At 41.8% G+C, this 16,239-nt stretch overlaps 1 protein-coding gene across 3 annotated transcripts in view; it reads left to right on the forward strand.

The window, feature by feature from the left end:
• Nucleotides 1-16,239, forward strand: part of adgrg6 (adhesion G protein-coupled receptor G6) — a 121,094-nt gene that overhangs the window by 51,491 nt on the left and 53,364 nt on the right. Inside the window, exons 7-13 of one of the 3 annotated variants that reach the window (XM_037537391.1) lie at nt 2,783-2,815; nt 2,924-2,983; nt 4,736-4,759; nt 11,012-11,079; nt 14,102-14,154; nt 14,237-14,269; nt 14,395-14,531. In XM_037537391.1, the coding sequence (XP_037393288.1) occupies nt 2,783-2,815; nt 2,924-2,983; nt 4,736-4,759; nt 11,012-11,079; nt 14,102-14,154; nt 14,237-14,269; nt 14,395-14,531 (408 nt within the window). The remainder of the gene's footprint in view (nt 1-2,782; nt 2,816-2,923; nt 2,984-4,735; nt 4,760-11,011; nt 11,080-14,101; nt 14,155-14,236; nt 14,270-14,394; nt 14,532-16,239) is intronic. The other 2 variants (XM_017701075.2, XM_017701076.2) reach the window with 2 other exon arrangements.

A 16,239-nucleotide genomic window follows, 5' to 3' on the forward strand; every position in this document is an offset into this window, starting at 1 on the left:
TGAGAAATTCCATAAGGTCCTGGACTCAACCTGGAGACAGGACCCCTAAACTGGCCTGCTGGTGTTGAGCAGAATCTATAAAAGGTGTATTATGAGGGGCTTTGATGACTGAAGGACAAAAAATGAGTGGAATCGGTCATCGTCTCTCATGTTTCCATCATCAGTTAAGATAGAAATAAATCAGAATTTCTACGACCACTACAACAACTAGCATGCCTTATGACCACCTCCTTGTTCCTACACTCATTGTCCATTTTAACAGCTCCACTTACTGTATAGGTGCACTTTGTAGTTCTACAGTTACAGACTGTAGTCCATCTGTTTCTCTGATACTCTGTTACCCCCTTTTACCCTGTTCTTCAGTGGTCAGGACCCCCATGGGCCCTCACAGAGCAGGTACTATTTGGGTGGTGGGTCATTCTCAGCACTGCAGTGACACTGACCTGGTGGTGGTGTCTGAGTGGATCCGAAACAGCAGTGCTGCTGGGGTTTTTGTGTGTATATATATATATATTGAATTTTTACCCAATTTACTCCCCAATTTAGTCATTTCCAATTCCACCCGCTAGTTAGGACTCCCCCAATCACACGATACTACCATCTTTAGGAGGGTGAAGGAAAAAGGCAAACACAGGCTCCCTCTGAGACCTGCGAAGCGCCGACACATCTTTCCAAACTGCCGCTCACTCAATGCCACTGGACAGCTGAATACACTCAGAGGACTTTACATCTACATGGTGGACTGACAAGTAAGGTGTGTCTAATAGAGTGGACAGTGAGTGGACACAGTGTTCAAAAACTCCAGCAGCACTGCTGTGTCTGATCCACTCAGACCAGCACAACACACACTAACACACCACCACCACATCAGTGTCACTGCAGGGCTGAGAATGACCCACCACCCAATTAGTAGCTGCTCTGTGAGGGACCATGGGGGTCCTGATCACTGAAGAACAGGGTAAAAGGTGCACCTATATAGCAAGTGGAGCTGATAAAATGGACAATGAGCGTAGAAACAAGGAGGTGGTCAGAAGTTATGCCTGATTTATGTATATTTGATGGAATCAGTTTACTTACCCATACTTTGCCCACAATTTCCTCTTTTCACAACTGTTGCTGTTCACCAAATGGAGGTTTAGCCCATTAAAATAATAATAATTAATAAATTACACTATTTCCGCTGACCACAGTTTTCTACAGTTATTTTCTTGGTCCTGTCCCAACACACAGAATGTGAAATGGGTGCATTTTCTTCAGTTCAGTTGAAACAAAGTTTTCAAAAGGAAAAGCAGCAAACAGTCATGGGTCTTACAGGAGCATCACAGGGACAGCAACTCAGTACCTTTTAGCTGGGTGCTGTAACGTGTTTACAGAAAAGCTTGTTTTTGTTTGTTAGCTACATAGCTCATTGCAAAACAAATGGTTTTCACTCACATTTGAGCTTTGGTTGACTCAGCACGTGATTCTCTCTATCTGTAGACCCTTGAGCAGGATAAAATTTTATGACAGTATCACAACGTAGTGTTAGTTAGAGAGCTTTATTAGCAAGATTAGCAAGAGAGCTAATCAGCTGATTTTAGCTGGATTGGTCGCATAAAATAAACAAAAATGGAAATAAAATGATTAACTGCATTATGTATATCACAGATAATCATAAGCTTAAATTTCATGATCGTGACCAACCTATTTACTGTATTTGTCAGGGTTATTATAGCTAAAAATAAAAAATAGCAATGAAAAATTGTTGATATTTTTTTAAAAATACACTATATTTCCAAAAGTGTTCACTCACCCATCCAAATCATTGAATTCAGGCGTTCCATCACTTCCATGGCCACAGCTGTATAAAACCAAGCCCCTAGGCCTGCAGACTGCTTCTACAAACATTAGTGAAAGAATGGGTCGCTCTCAGCTCAATGAATTCCAGCTTGGTGCCGTGATCGGACACCACCCGTGCAACAAGTCCAGTCCTGAAATTTCCTCACTACTAAATATTCCACAGTCAACTGTCAGTGGTATTACAACAAAGTTGAAGTGATTGGGAACGACAGCAACTCAGCCACAAAGTGGTCGGCCACGTAAAATGACAGAGCTGGGTCAATGGATGCTGAGGCGCATAGTGTGCAAAGGTCACCAACTTTCTGCAGAGTCAATCACTACAGACCTCCAAACTTCATGTGGCCTTCAGATCAGCTCAAGAACAGCGTAGAGAACTTCATGGAATGGGTTTCCATGGCCGAGCAGCTGCATCCAAGCCTTATATCACCAAGCGTAATGCAAAGCGTTAATGCAGTGGTGTAAAGCGCCGCCACTGGACTCTAGAGCAGTGGAGACGTGTTCTCTGGAGTGACCAATCACGCTTGTCCATCTGGAAATCCGATGGACAAGTCTGGGTTTGGCAGTTGCCAGGAGAACAGTACTTGTCTGACTGCATTGTGCCAAGTGTAAAGTTTGGTGGAGGGGGGATTATGGTGTGGGGTTGTTTTTTAGCTGCGTGGGCTGACAGGGTGGGCCGACATTATATTGAACCCTATGGATTAAGAATGGGATGTCACTCAAGTTCATATACGAGCGAATACTTTTGGAAATATAGTGTAGATCAGGTTTGGTTTGCAATTACAACAAATTGTCCACAGTTTATTCCATTTAACGTTTGTAAGCATTGTGTTGAAAAGATGCTCTACGTGATTATATCACAAGGTTTGATGTAGATGCACGTGCTCGATGCTTGTTCTTTTTCTGTTCTCATCATCAACACTTTCTGCTACTGTTTCTTACACAGCTACTACTAGCATTCCTTTAACCACAACCACTGGTAAGCAGACCTTTTAGGTCATCCACGTATAATCCATCCTGTAATCTGTCTAACAAGATGAAGTAACCAAACTAACCACTCAAACACTGTCCCCTATTCCATCACTAGCTCAGACTACATCATCCTCTACTACAGCTATTACACCATCCACCACCAGCACAACAACTGGTAAGCTTTCTATATTAGCGGATTTAATCTGATTCAGTCAGAAGCTGAAGTCTTCCTTTAAATTGTTGCCGTTCTCCCACTGTCAGGACTTGCTCATTCAATGTTGAGTTCAAAATGACCAGCCATGCAGTATATTGGGTTCCCCATGTGGTACAGCCATAGAGTTTTTGTTCCATTGTTCACACGTTGAGTGATGTCAAAACTAAGAAAGTCAAAAATAGGCCTGTCGCAATTATTACATAATCACCTGATCACCGCTGTTTGATCTTATCACGATTATTTAAGCAGACCACAGCTATTTTTCACAATTACTAGCCAATACGTGGGCAAAACAAGCAAATTGAGCATTTTAGTTAGTTGGTTTGCGACAAATACGTGTATATAAAAGAAAGAAAGGGCATTTACTGTCACACGTTATGGGTCCTGTGAAAATAAGAAAACTTCAGGCGGGTGTTTTAACACCTGTAGAGTGCAGCGGTGGGCAAGATTTGTTTATTTGAGCTCAAGCTGTTCCTCTGGTCATTTGGGAATTAGCATTTAACGAAAAAGACAATGAAATTGTTACTTGCAATAATTAAGTCAATAACAGGTTAAATTTCCTCATTATGGCAGTTGGCCTAGTCTGTTCGTATGCGACTTGTGACCTCGCCTATACTGATGGAACCACAGATCATTGTCATTAGCCAGTATTATCGGCCTGTTTGACAGTCTGACAGTCGTGAGCTCATTTGAAATAGATTTATGGAAACCTGCAAAAGTTACTAGCACATTCAGTGAATGTTGAGTTGTTTTGCTTTTGACTGGCATAGTGGTCTTTCACCATCTGCTGTCTTTAACTAGATCTTTCAGCAACTACTTCTGCTACAGTTACCATCACTAACTGGTGAACAGCTTCATGTATGCCAGTTGACATGTTCCCACATTGCTCCTACCTTTAATATTAAATATTAAAACTGAATTAAATGTATATATTGCTGCTGTCAGAAGAAAACCCTGTATTTCCATTTTGTCGTTTTCCTGTTTTTGACATAATTTGAAAATGCCTGTTGGCTTTGATATTCTGACTAAATTTCATGATGAATGTCTGGTTCCATTGGCTTACATTAAAAGTAAAGTAGGTTTTTCCCTTCTACTGTAAAGTTACCATTTTGGAGATACAAGGTTGATCTTCCGTATATATGAGCTTCTTTTAGAATCTGTGAGTTCGTCATAAATCACCTTGATTGAATCTGAACTGAAGGTCAGACAGGATACGGACTTTGAACAGAAGAAAATCATGATTTTGAGATTTTTGCGATTCAAATTCAAGAAACTCACAATTCAAAATGCTGTGTTGGAATTAAAGTGTAATGTAAAAAGGGCTGTAACAACAAATGAATGATTTGGAAACAAAGTAATATCCAATCACTTCATTTAAATACAATGCAATCAAATGCAATTTTCTGCTTTTCAGAAATTCTGGTTCCATTGACTTGCATTAAAAGCAAAGTAGGTTTTTGAGATTTGAGGTTTTGTTCCAACAGCAGCGATGTGGAAGACTTTTGGGCCTGCATGGCCAGTCCACACATTCTGCAGAACAGTTAGCTACACGGTTTAAAACTAAATAATAACATGTCAGTCCATATTTCATAGTACATATGTCACCTGTGTGTTGCCCTACCCTGCCTGTGTGTCTGCATTTACCATCACCTCAAATCTTCCCATTTTTGCTGTCATTGTCTTCAGTCATTCAGTTTTTTCCTTTATCTGCAGCTGCTGCTACTATTGCAACCAATGGTAAGCCAAATGTGTTTTCTCATGTCACTGACATGCTTGACATGCTTGTGCTTACTTGGAGAGACTTGCGGAGAGAATGGGTGGCTATGCTAAGCTGATCTAACTGCTGCCGAGTTTGGCTAAACTATGTTGTGAGTTTCTTTTGCCTTTTTGTTTTATAATGGATATATATTCCTTCAGTTTCCACAGTAAGGCTGCACTGAATGAGTTATCAATAAAATCAAAACGCAAAAGCAGTTTACTAAACAGTTACATGATCAGTTGTTTGATCGGAAGAATAATAAAAATAGCAAATAACTATGCAGAGAAAACCTTATTAGTCCCACAACGGGGAAATTTCACCTCTGCATTTAACCCGTCCATGAAGTCAAACACACTAGTGAACACACATACTAGGGGGCTGTGAGCACACTTGCCCAGAGCAGTGGGCAGCCCTATCCGTAGCACCCGGGGAACAGTTGGGGGTTAGGTGTCTTGTTCAAGGACACCTCAGTCACATACTGTGGGCTCTGGGGATCGAACCAGCAAGCTTCCAGTTATAGGGCCAGTTCCCTGACCTCCAGCCCATGGCTGCCCTAAAATGCTATGACCATTGGCTTAGGTTTTTTTACAGTAACACTTTTCATTTTTATGTTTTGCATCATGTTTTAATCATATATGTCTTTCCTTCCTATCAGTTCTGTCTCTGTTTTTGCTTTGGACGTTTATTGTTGCCTCTCCTTTTCTATTTGACCTGTTTTTGGTTATGTATTCTTGACCAAGTTCCACTGTAAATGTAATCCATATTTTCTTTAGTTGTTTTCAAATATAAAATGCTGTTTTTCTTTGCAACAGCAAAAACAGTAGTAACTACTTAACTGGCATATCCTGAACATTTTGGCATATCCAAAACTCTGGATCTAAAGATGTTGGTTTCTAGATTGATGTAATTTTTTTTTAAGTGTGCTTTCTATTTATCTACAGCTTTGTCTGTAAGTCTTGGGCAGTAATGTTATTTGTTGTTTTGGGTCTGTAGTCCAGCATATTGTGTTTAAACTGAAACAGTCTGGGTTCTAGAAAATGCAGAACATCAGCTTTAATTTAAGGGTATTGGAATCTGTGGTAGGCATGTTACATCTATTTATAAATAGTCCTCCCATTTCAGGCCAAAAGTAATAAACAAAAATTTAAACAAAAAGAAAATTAATACTTTGCACCAATGACTTCCTAAAGTCTTCTCTGTTGAAATCTCCTGGACTAGCAATGATGCTGTTCCCCAATGGCCCCTCACAGAGCAGGTACTATTTGGGTGGTGGATCATTCTCAGCACTGCAGTAACACTGATGTGGTGGTGATGTGTTAGTGTCTGTTGAGCTGGTACGAGTGGATCAGACACAGCAGTGATGCTGGAATTTTTAAACACTGTGTCCACTCACTTTGGACACACCCACCACCACGTCAGTGTTGCTGCAGTGCTAAGAATGATCCACCACCCAAATAATAGCTGCTCTGTGAGGATCCATGGGGGTCCTGACCACTGAAGAACAGGGTAAAAGGGGGTAACAAAGTATCAGAGAAACAGATGGACTACAGTCTGTAACTGTAGAACTACAAAGTGCACCTATACAGTAAGTGGAGCTGATAAAATGGACAATGAGCGTAGAAACAAGGAGGTGGTCATGATGTTATTCCTGATCGGTGTATATTAGCATACATACCCTCAGATTGAGTCTGGCAGTCTTCACTCTACCTTAATTCAGTTTTATTTTAAAGCAAATGTGATGGACTACAGATCAACAATCCATTTGCCATATGGTCAGCTCATCTCCTTAGTTCTGTATCACACCTGTAATTAGTTCTTACTTCGTTATTTTACTCTGTCATCACTCATTTCTGATTTTTTCTTTGCTACTGTGGCTTCTTTTCTAATCTGTTCCATTAACCTGTCTTCCACTAACCTAAAGTTTGCTAGAATCTGTTATGCTTATTTTACTCTGTTATTCCTTTCACTTTTCAGTGTTAATCAGACTTTTATTCAGTAGTGATATTCAGATCTTCAAGAAACTGATAATCCCATCACCCTTGGAACATTTACTGTGTCTTTAATGTTCTAGTAAACAAACATACCCATGTATCGCAAAGGACAAAATTCACAAATATTTTAGCAGATTTAAAGATTTAAACCTTTCCTTGAATACCTGTGTTTTTGATCATGTTAATGTTGTGATATTAAGTTTGCCGAAATGAAGAACGTTCAGTAACATCCTGTTTTGACCTCTCTGTTCCGACTGACCTGTCCGCTGACCGGCACAGAGAAAGAAAGAGCTGTGTTTTTGTGGTCATTGCTGCGACTGCCTCAGCGCTCGACAACCTTATCCACCACTCCTCTCCATTCTCGGCCACCAGTCGTCCCTGCTGGCCGGAGTTCCAAAACGTCTCTTGGCTTTATCTCCACCCCTCTCATTTGGCCAATAAGAAAGAAACCAGAGACTGCAATCACACGGGCCCAAAAACGCCCCATTGTACATCTGACTAAACCACCTCCCTTTCCAACGAAAAGTGTGACAAATATGTCCCCTGAGCCAAAACCAACCGATGCAGAGAATGCAAATTTGTCAACTAGGAGGCCAACCTATTCCCAAGTGCTGTGGTCGCACAACCAGACCGAGGGCCTTGAGACTTTCCTGGTGGCATCACTTGGAAATCGGAAGAATAAGCCATTGAATAAGCCCCCATGGGTCCTGAGTGATGACAACAAGAACAGCTCCGAGACACTCGATTACTCATCTGGATTTGGCCCAGAAGCCTTTTTTTATGATATTGATTTAGACGACGATGTTTACAGCCTATTTGACTTTGATTCTACCTACTCTCTCGATGAAAGCCTGGCCACTGTCATTCCCCTTAACATATCCCTCTTAGAACTGGGAAGCATGCCTACTGCCAGCTCCAGTGTCCCCGATGACCTGAGCAGAACTGTAAGCAGACAGGAACATTTGCAAAATCAGTCAGAGTCTAGATCACCATTGACTATGTTGGCTCAGACCCCTGTTCAGGTTCAGACACAGAGCAGCTGGATGATTATACCTCCTTTAGTCCCAGCTTCAGGTGGGGCAAGCGCACAAACAGACTTATCTGGGCCAAGCAGACTGAATGGAAAAACAACAGAGCTGCCATCTTTCTCAGTACCGGCACTGTCCCCTACCTATCTTGTGGATTCCAAGCTATTGAACACTGTGCACCAGGACCTCTTGGAACCAACAGGTACTGAGCATTCCACTGTAGAGTTTGCGCAAAGCCAAAAAGGGTCCACCATGGTGACATCTCCTCTGATAAAACCCACTCTGGTTGCACACTGGCAGATGGGAAATTTAGAGGACAGTTATGGCAGGACAATGACAACGGAAACTGTATATAAGCTTACAGAACCCATTCCTGTATCCACTGTAGCTGCCTCCCCACATGGTTGTCTCCCTTCTCAGATGGTTCTGTTCACAGAACTGCTGGCAGTAAGTCATTCTCCTTCGCAAAGCAGCAATCCCCTCATAGCAGAAGCACATTCTACTCCTTTTCTCCATCCCACTTTTGCCACTGAAGCAGAGCTGCTTATGGATTCCGCTCACAGCAGTGCCACTCTTATTGAGGCGCTGAGTTCATACACCAGCATGATGCTTGCCGCAGAGGTTCAAAGTGACTACATAGTGACGGAGACCATCAGGCCCAGTCCATTGTCCCTGTCGGCGGCCAATGATGTTTCTGTGGCTCTGACACCTGGGCCCGCTGAAAGCCTCTTCACTTCAGGTGGTAAAGACAATAGTGACCTGGTTTTACCCCCATCAAAGAATCAATTTATTCCAACCCAAAGCACATACACTTACGATTCAGGCCATTTGATTACCCCTAGCCTTGTCATTCCGTACCTCGGCACTGAGGGTACGATTATGTCATCAGTGGCTGGCCAGTACAAATTAGATTCACCTCAGGCTCAGGAGCCATCATATGTAAACGGATTGCTTGAGACTCCATTCAGGAGCTCAAACAGGCAAAACGACGATAATTCTTCAGAGGCAGATCTAAGGGGCCTGTCACGTACAACTCATATTTCTGTCAACAGCAGCTCTGAGTCACCATACACCTCGGCGGCTGCCCTGACAGACGAATGGGGCAGATCTCCATCCTCACCCCTTAATTCAAGCTCGCAAATGAGAGCAGAGAGGATAGATGGATTGCCTGTGTTCGGCTTGCCCTCTCCCAGCTCTGTGCCAGTTCTGGCAGCCTGGCTGGGAGTCTCAAAGGCCACTGAGACTGGGACCTTTGCAGGAGAGGAGTTGGTACCCTTGTCTGCTTTTAGTGTTTCAATAGCCTCAGTACCTTCTCCATCCCTCTCCTACTCTGGCTTCCTAGACTCTCAGAGAGGGCCGTCTGTGTCTCAGGATGAAAAGGAGAGTCTGTCTTATGTCAGTGACTCTAAAGGGCATTCAGAGACGCAGCAGCTGTCAAGCATGATAAGAAATGAATCTATGTTCACTCTTCAGCAAGTGTTTGAGGGATCTATCACCCCCAGTAGAATACACACTCTCCCTAGCGTATTAGACAACACCTACCGTCATTCAGGCACCCATGAACCCAAGAACACTAGCGCACCATACATGCTGATTCACGAAATCCCAGACACACCTGCTCACATGGACACTAATTACCACACTATCAGGCCAACAGGCACTTTTTCTCATAATAGAACGTATGTCCCAATTAGTGTATATGCTACCCTATCAAATGCTTCCCCTGACAGAACAATGACTCTCCATCCTCACATGGAGGGGAGCTCATTGATCTCCAATCCCACCCCCCTTTTGGCAGCAACCTTGACTGTAAGTGTAGAACATTTACCAGGCCCAAGATACGAGCCTGTGGCATATGTCACTCAATCAACCAATGGACTTCATCATGCCTCCACCTTCCCCAGCAAACAGTCATGGCCTTCAGGTTTAGAAGCAAGTACACAAACTTCCGCTCTACCCTTTCACTCAGTGGACACTAACATTCCCAGCAACCTTCAGGATACTAAATATGTCCAGCCCCCTACAGCAGAGCAGCCATTTTGGTCCAAGAATGAATCAGCAAAGCCCTCCAGCCAGAGCCACAATGTACTTGTTGTTCGCCCCGTCACCACAGATAGAGAAACACATCCGTCTCCCCCGGCCATTGACGACCAGTCCTTTGTCCCCTCAAATGGCACGCTCCCTCTCGCCACTCCGCCTAAGGAAGCCATTGCAGGCTTTGAGACTGTGCCCACTGGCGCCACCCGTGGGACCACCACAGACTCCCCTGAACTCACTCCATGCCCATGTAAAGCTCGCTTTCATATTACATGTCTGTGTGGACTTTCAACCGGGAACAGTATGTTTTCCAATAACAAAGTAGACTTTAGAGAGAAAGATGTTTCCTTTCCTAGTTCAATCTTTGCTTGGTGTGCTAGCGATCCCAGAATGATTGTGTTAAAGGGGATAAATAATCACCCTGGTGTCGCATAGTCCAGATTTTAGGAGGGTGTTGACTTGATTCCATGTGATTTGATAGGGGAGAAAGATATTAACATTAATTTTTGTGCAATCAATCGTCTAGTACTTCTCAGACATGCTGCTATAGTTTCACACAAGTAGGACGCAGAGCCTCCGTGTAAATTCTGTAAAAAAAAAAATTTTTATTTCTCTTTCTTAGGAGACTGCTCGGGTGTTCTTATCAAAACATCTCATTGTTACTTGATTTGGAAATTAATTTCAGAAGTACTGAAGCAGGATTGTTTGGCCACCAGAGAGAAATTACTGAAAAGGATCACATTGAGATGAATGCACATTCTTTGCTCTAGTCTCCTAAGAAGGTCTTGGCATGGGGTAGAGATGCACTGTGCTGTAGTCCTGCACTAACAATACAAGATACATGAGCGCCATCTAGTGATGGCTCTGGGGCATAGCAGCAGACTGCTTCAAAATGAGAGCAGCCCAAGGAAACATAAAAACCTCTAATTGGCTTCTGCTAAATCTTAGTCATTGTATTGAGTAAGTAACCGTAATCTCCCAAAGAAAGAACGAAAAAGAGTGTAATAAAAAGAGTTTTTGTTATGGATTTTTCAAAGCTGTCATATCAAGTTCACTCAGTATTTTTCCCAGTACTGCACTGCTGCTATGCTACACAGAAGAAAGTGTTAAACTGCATATTACCGATATCACAGACTAACAACTAAGCAAATCCTTATACGTATTTGAATTGCAGAGGATACTTTCTACAGCATTACCATAACGAGTCAACGAGAGATCACAGAGGAGACCATGGCAAACTGGGTACGACTGTATATGTATTCTGTGATCAAGACATTGATTCTCAATACATCGCACATACATAGAAACCAAAAACAATGCATGCTGCTTATTACTAAAGTACAATATACAATATGTCCAAATGTTCGTAGGCTCCTAATCATCTATGTTTTTCCTGAAATCAAGGGTATTACCAAGGAGTTTCTCCTTGTTTGCTGCAGTAATATCCTCCTCCTATCTGGTGAGATTTTACACTAGATGTTGGAACATTGCTGTGAGAGTTTGTTTGCATTCAGGTACTGATGTTGGATGATTAGTTCTAGATCACAAACAGTTCATTCCAAGATTATTGGACACTACAAAGAATGCAGTTCCACTGCTCCACAAACCAATATTGGGGGGGCTTTTTGCATGGTGAGCCCAGGCTCATATGCAGCCACTTTATAGGCTCCCCAACCCTCCTTCCCATTCCACTGATGATGATTTTCTGTAGAGATTGTGTGTGCAATCCATTGGGATGGGGGGCCTGGATACTTTTGGGCATATCGTTTATGTACTTAGCAAATGGAGCCACATTTGCTTGCATGAAGATTCTACACATTACATTTTTTACCACATGGTATAACCAGTTACACTACATAGATCAGTTTGATCGTTGCTTAATGCTTTATATGAACAATGTATACATGCAGATATTCATGGCATATTCAATAACAGGACAGTAACACTCAACTCCAGTTACATAACCATTTTGGAACATCAGAATCAAGCTTTACTGGCCAGGTTTGCTTACACATACAATGGATTTGGTTTTGGTTCCAGTGCAGAGTATCAAACATTTTACAGTGGTAAATAAAATAAGAATAAAAATAAATCAAAATAAAAAATAAGAATAAAATAAAATAGAACAGAATATGCATTCCTACCACACACAAATGCTCACACGCACACATACAGTTCCCCCATCAAACCTTGCATTGTGCCAAGTATGTGTAATATATTAAAGGGCTGAGTGCAGCAGTAGTTAAAGAATGTGTAGAGGTACAAAAGGGAACAGTGAGGTAACAGGCAATAAAAGGGGGTAATAAGGCAGGTAAGTAAGGTGCTAGAAGAAAATGTTGATCTGAGACGGTATTTAAAGAGGATGGCATGTTGAGTGTTACTGTATACTTTGTACAGTATCTCACAAGTGAGTGCACCTCGCAAATATTTTATTATATCTTTTCATGCTATGACGCCTATAGAAATGAAACTTGGATATAACTTAAAGTAGTCAGTGTGCAGCTTGTATAGCAGTACAGATTTACTGTCCCCTGAAAAGAACTCAACACACAGACATTGATGTCTAAATAGCTGGCAACACAAGTGAGTCCACCTCACAGTGAACATGTCCAGATTGTGTCCAGTTGTGTTGTCCTCCCACCGCAATTCCCCACCCCCCAGGTCATGTGATTCATTAGAGTTACAAGGTTCCAGGTGTGAATGGGGAGCAGGGCTGTTAAATTTGGTGTTTTGGGTACAATTTGCTCATACTGGCCACTGGACATTCAACATGGCATTCAACAGTGCTCAGACCATACGCCGCACAATGCATCAACTCGGTCTGCATGGCCATCGTCCCACAAGGAAGCCTCTTCTGAAGCTGATGCACTTTCAGTTTGCTGAAGACAAGCAGTCCAAGAATATGGATTACTGGAACCATGTCCTGTGGTCTGACGAGAACAAGATAAACTTGTTTGGCTCAGATGGTGTCCAACATGTGTGCTGGCACTGGAGAGCTGCGGTTCATTGAGGGAAACATGAATTCCAACATATACTGTGACATTCTGCAGCACAGGATACCCTCCCTTCTGAAACTGCGCTTCATGGCAGTTTTTCAACTCAGTAACAACCCCAAACACACCTCCAAGATGACAACTGCCTTGCTGAGGGTAAAGTTGATGGACTGGGGCATTCTCAAGTGGAAGGAGGAGGAACGCAAGGTGACTACCATCCACCAGCTCCATGATGTCATCATGGAGGAGTGGAGGAGGATTCTAGTAGCAGCCTGTGCAGCTCTGGTGAATTCCATGCCCAAGAGCGTTCAGGCAGTGCTAGATAATAATGGTGGTCACACAAAATATTGACACTTTGAGCACAATTTGGACATGTTTACTGTGAGGTGGGCTAGCTGTCTAGACATTAACGGCATTAATAGACATTAACTTGGATATATCTTAAAGTAGTCAGTGTACAGCTTTCATAGCAGTACAGATTTAGATGCACACTGACTACTTTAAGTTATATCCAAGTTTCATTTCTGTAGTTTTGTCCCATGAAAAGATTAAACATATTTGCAGAAATGTGAGGGCTGTACTCACTAATAAGTAATGAATATATAATGAATTGAAAGCACGCTCAGTCATGTGTAGTGTATGATCAGTAAAATACTCATTGATTCTTATCAGAGAACAAATACACTCTGAAGCCCACGATTACCCAAAAACATCCACATCACATTCATTAATGTTCCCTCAGTAACATTCAGCCCCTGATGTGCCATAATATAATTTTACTATAATGTTACTACAGTTTATGAATACTATAGGAATATTTCATGCACTGTCACATACTGTAATTTGCATAAATTACATCATTAGGTGAACGCTGAATGTCATAGACACGTTAATGATAGTGGATGTCTGTTGGATCTCTGTTGAGCATGCTTACTATGTGCATAGTATCGTGTGCTGTTTGTTCCCTGAACAAATTTTAATTTACCCACAAACATTCAATGTATACACTAAGCATCATAACATATATTTCCAGTTCATTACATTATATGTTTGTCCCTCATTAATGAATGATTTAGGACTATTATGTAGTTGTAATGGAGTGTTATTGTACTGTTGATGTATATTCCATGAATACTTTACGTACATGTAGCTTGTGTGAAGTGTTACCAATAATGCATTCCTGGCTGTGACTCATCGCTATCCACGTTAGTAATTTTAGTCCATTTTTTTTTAAAGTCCTATTTTTGATACATTTCTTTATTTTCCTTCAGTTCAACCGAACATTTCAAGACTGGAACTACACTGTTAAAGTATATAATATTAGGTAAGAAATATTCATGCCAGTGCATATAACCAGGTGATCATTTTGTTCCCCTATAACTTATAAGTCTATGTTTTCTTACCAGCATTCAACCTGGCACTGATGCCTCCAGCAATAGGTACCCCATTGTGATTGTCTACCTAGTTTCATTTAGATACTGATCGTAAGCACGTTTTACACTATTAATACATTTTAATGCCATATAGTAAAGGAATCTGAAACCTGCCTGTGGTGTTTTTCCAGATACACTTCTAAGGCCCTGCTGTTGTATAGAAACACTACAGGGAAAGATCTGATGAGCACTGAGATTGAGACCAAGCTAAACAGCTCTTCTGCGTCTGGTGACCTGAGGTTGGAAAATATAGTTATAAATGTCATTGGTATGTAATGAGGTTTCTACTTTGCTTCTTTATAATGTCGAAGAAACTGTCTAATGTGTGTGTGTGTGTGTATGTATATATATATATATATATATATATATATATATATATATATATATATACACAAATGTTTTATTGCCATCTCGTGCATATTTTCTGAACCCTACTTGCTTATTTCCTGTACTGTAGTCTGTTTTTTCACATATGCAAACTGAGAAATCTGAAAGGAATCAGAGTAAGAGTTCACATGCATTAAAAATGCCAGATTTAAAATATCACAAGTGTCCAGCATAGTGTTCTGCTGTAGCAACTGTAGCCAGTCAGCAGCCTGTCCATGTTGTCCACCCTCACACACACACACACACACACACACACACACCCACACTAACAGCAGGCCATGTAGGAGGAGAACAGAGTGAAGGACACAGCACCTCCACACTTTTACTCCCTGCAGGTTCAGCCCAACACCACATGTGTAATATAAATGTGTGAACAGAGTGAAGCACTGAAATGGGTTACAGTGGGGAGAACAAGTATTTGATACACTGCTGATTTTTCAGGTTTTCCCACTTGCAAAGCATGTAGAAGACTGTAATTTTTATCATAGGTACTCTTCAACTGTGAGTGATGGAATCTAAAACAAAAATCCAGAAAAATACATTGTATGATTTTTAAATAATTAATTTCCATTTTATTGTGTATAAATTTTTAAAAATGTTTATTGTAAGTATTTGATCATCTATCAACCAGTAAGAATTTTGGCTCTCACAGACATGTTACTTCTTCTTTCAGAAGCCCTCCTGTTCTCCACTCATTACCTGTATTAACTGCACCTGTTTGAACTCGTTACCTGTATAAAAGACACCTGTCCACACACTCAATCAGTCAGACTCCAGCATCTCCACAATGCCCAAGACCAGAGAGCTGTGTAAGGACATCAGGGATAAAATTGTAGACCTGCACAAGGCTGGGATGGGCTACAGGACAATAGGCAAGCAGCTTGGTGAGAAGGCAACAACTGTTGGTGCAATTATTAGAAAATGGAAGAAATGCAAAATAACAGAAAATCTCCCTCGGTCTGGGGCGCCATGCAAGATCTCACCTCGTGGAGCATCAATGATCTTGAGGAAGGTGAGGAATGAGCCCAGAACTACACGGCAGGACCTGGTCAATGACCTGAATAGAGCTGGGACCACAGTCTCAAAGAAAACAATCAGTAACACTCTACGCCGTCAAGGATTAAAATCCTGCAGTGCACGCAAGGTGCCCTTCCTCAAGCCAACACATGTCAAAGCCCGTCTGAAGTTTGCAAATGACCATCTGAATGATCCAGAGGAGGAATGGGAGAAGGTCATGTGGTCTGATGAGACAAAAATAGAACTTTTTCGTTTAAACTCCACTCGTCATATTTGGAGGAAGAAGAATGATGAGTACAACCCCAAGAACACCATCCCAACCCTGAAGCATGGCGGTGGAAACATCATTCTTTGGGGATGCTTTTCTGCAAAGGGGACAGGACGACTGCACCGTATTGTGGGAAGGATGGATGGGGCCATGTATCGTGAGATTTTGGCCAACAACCTCCTTCCCTCAGTAAGAGCACTGAAGATGGGTCGTGGCTGGGTCTTCCAGCATGATAACGACCCAAAACACACAGCCAGGGCAACTAAAGAGTGGCTCCGTAGGAAACATCTTAAGGTCCTGGAGT

This window comes from Pygocentrus nattereri, chromosome 4, assembly GCF_015220715.1.
Source record: "Pygocentrus nattereri isolate fPygNat1 chromosome 4, fPygNat1.pri, whole genome shotgun sequence".
Classification (NCBI taxonomy): domain Eukaryota; kingdom Metazoa; phylum Chordata; class Actinopteri; order Characiformes; family Serrasalmidae; genus Pygocentrus; species Pygocentrus nattereri.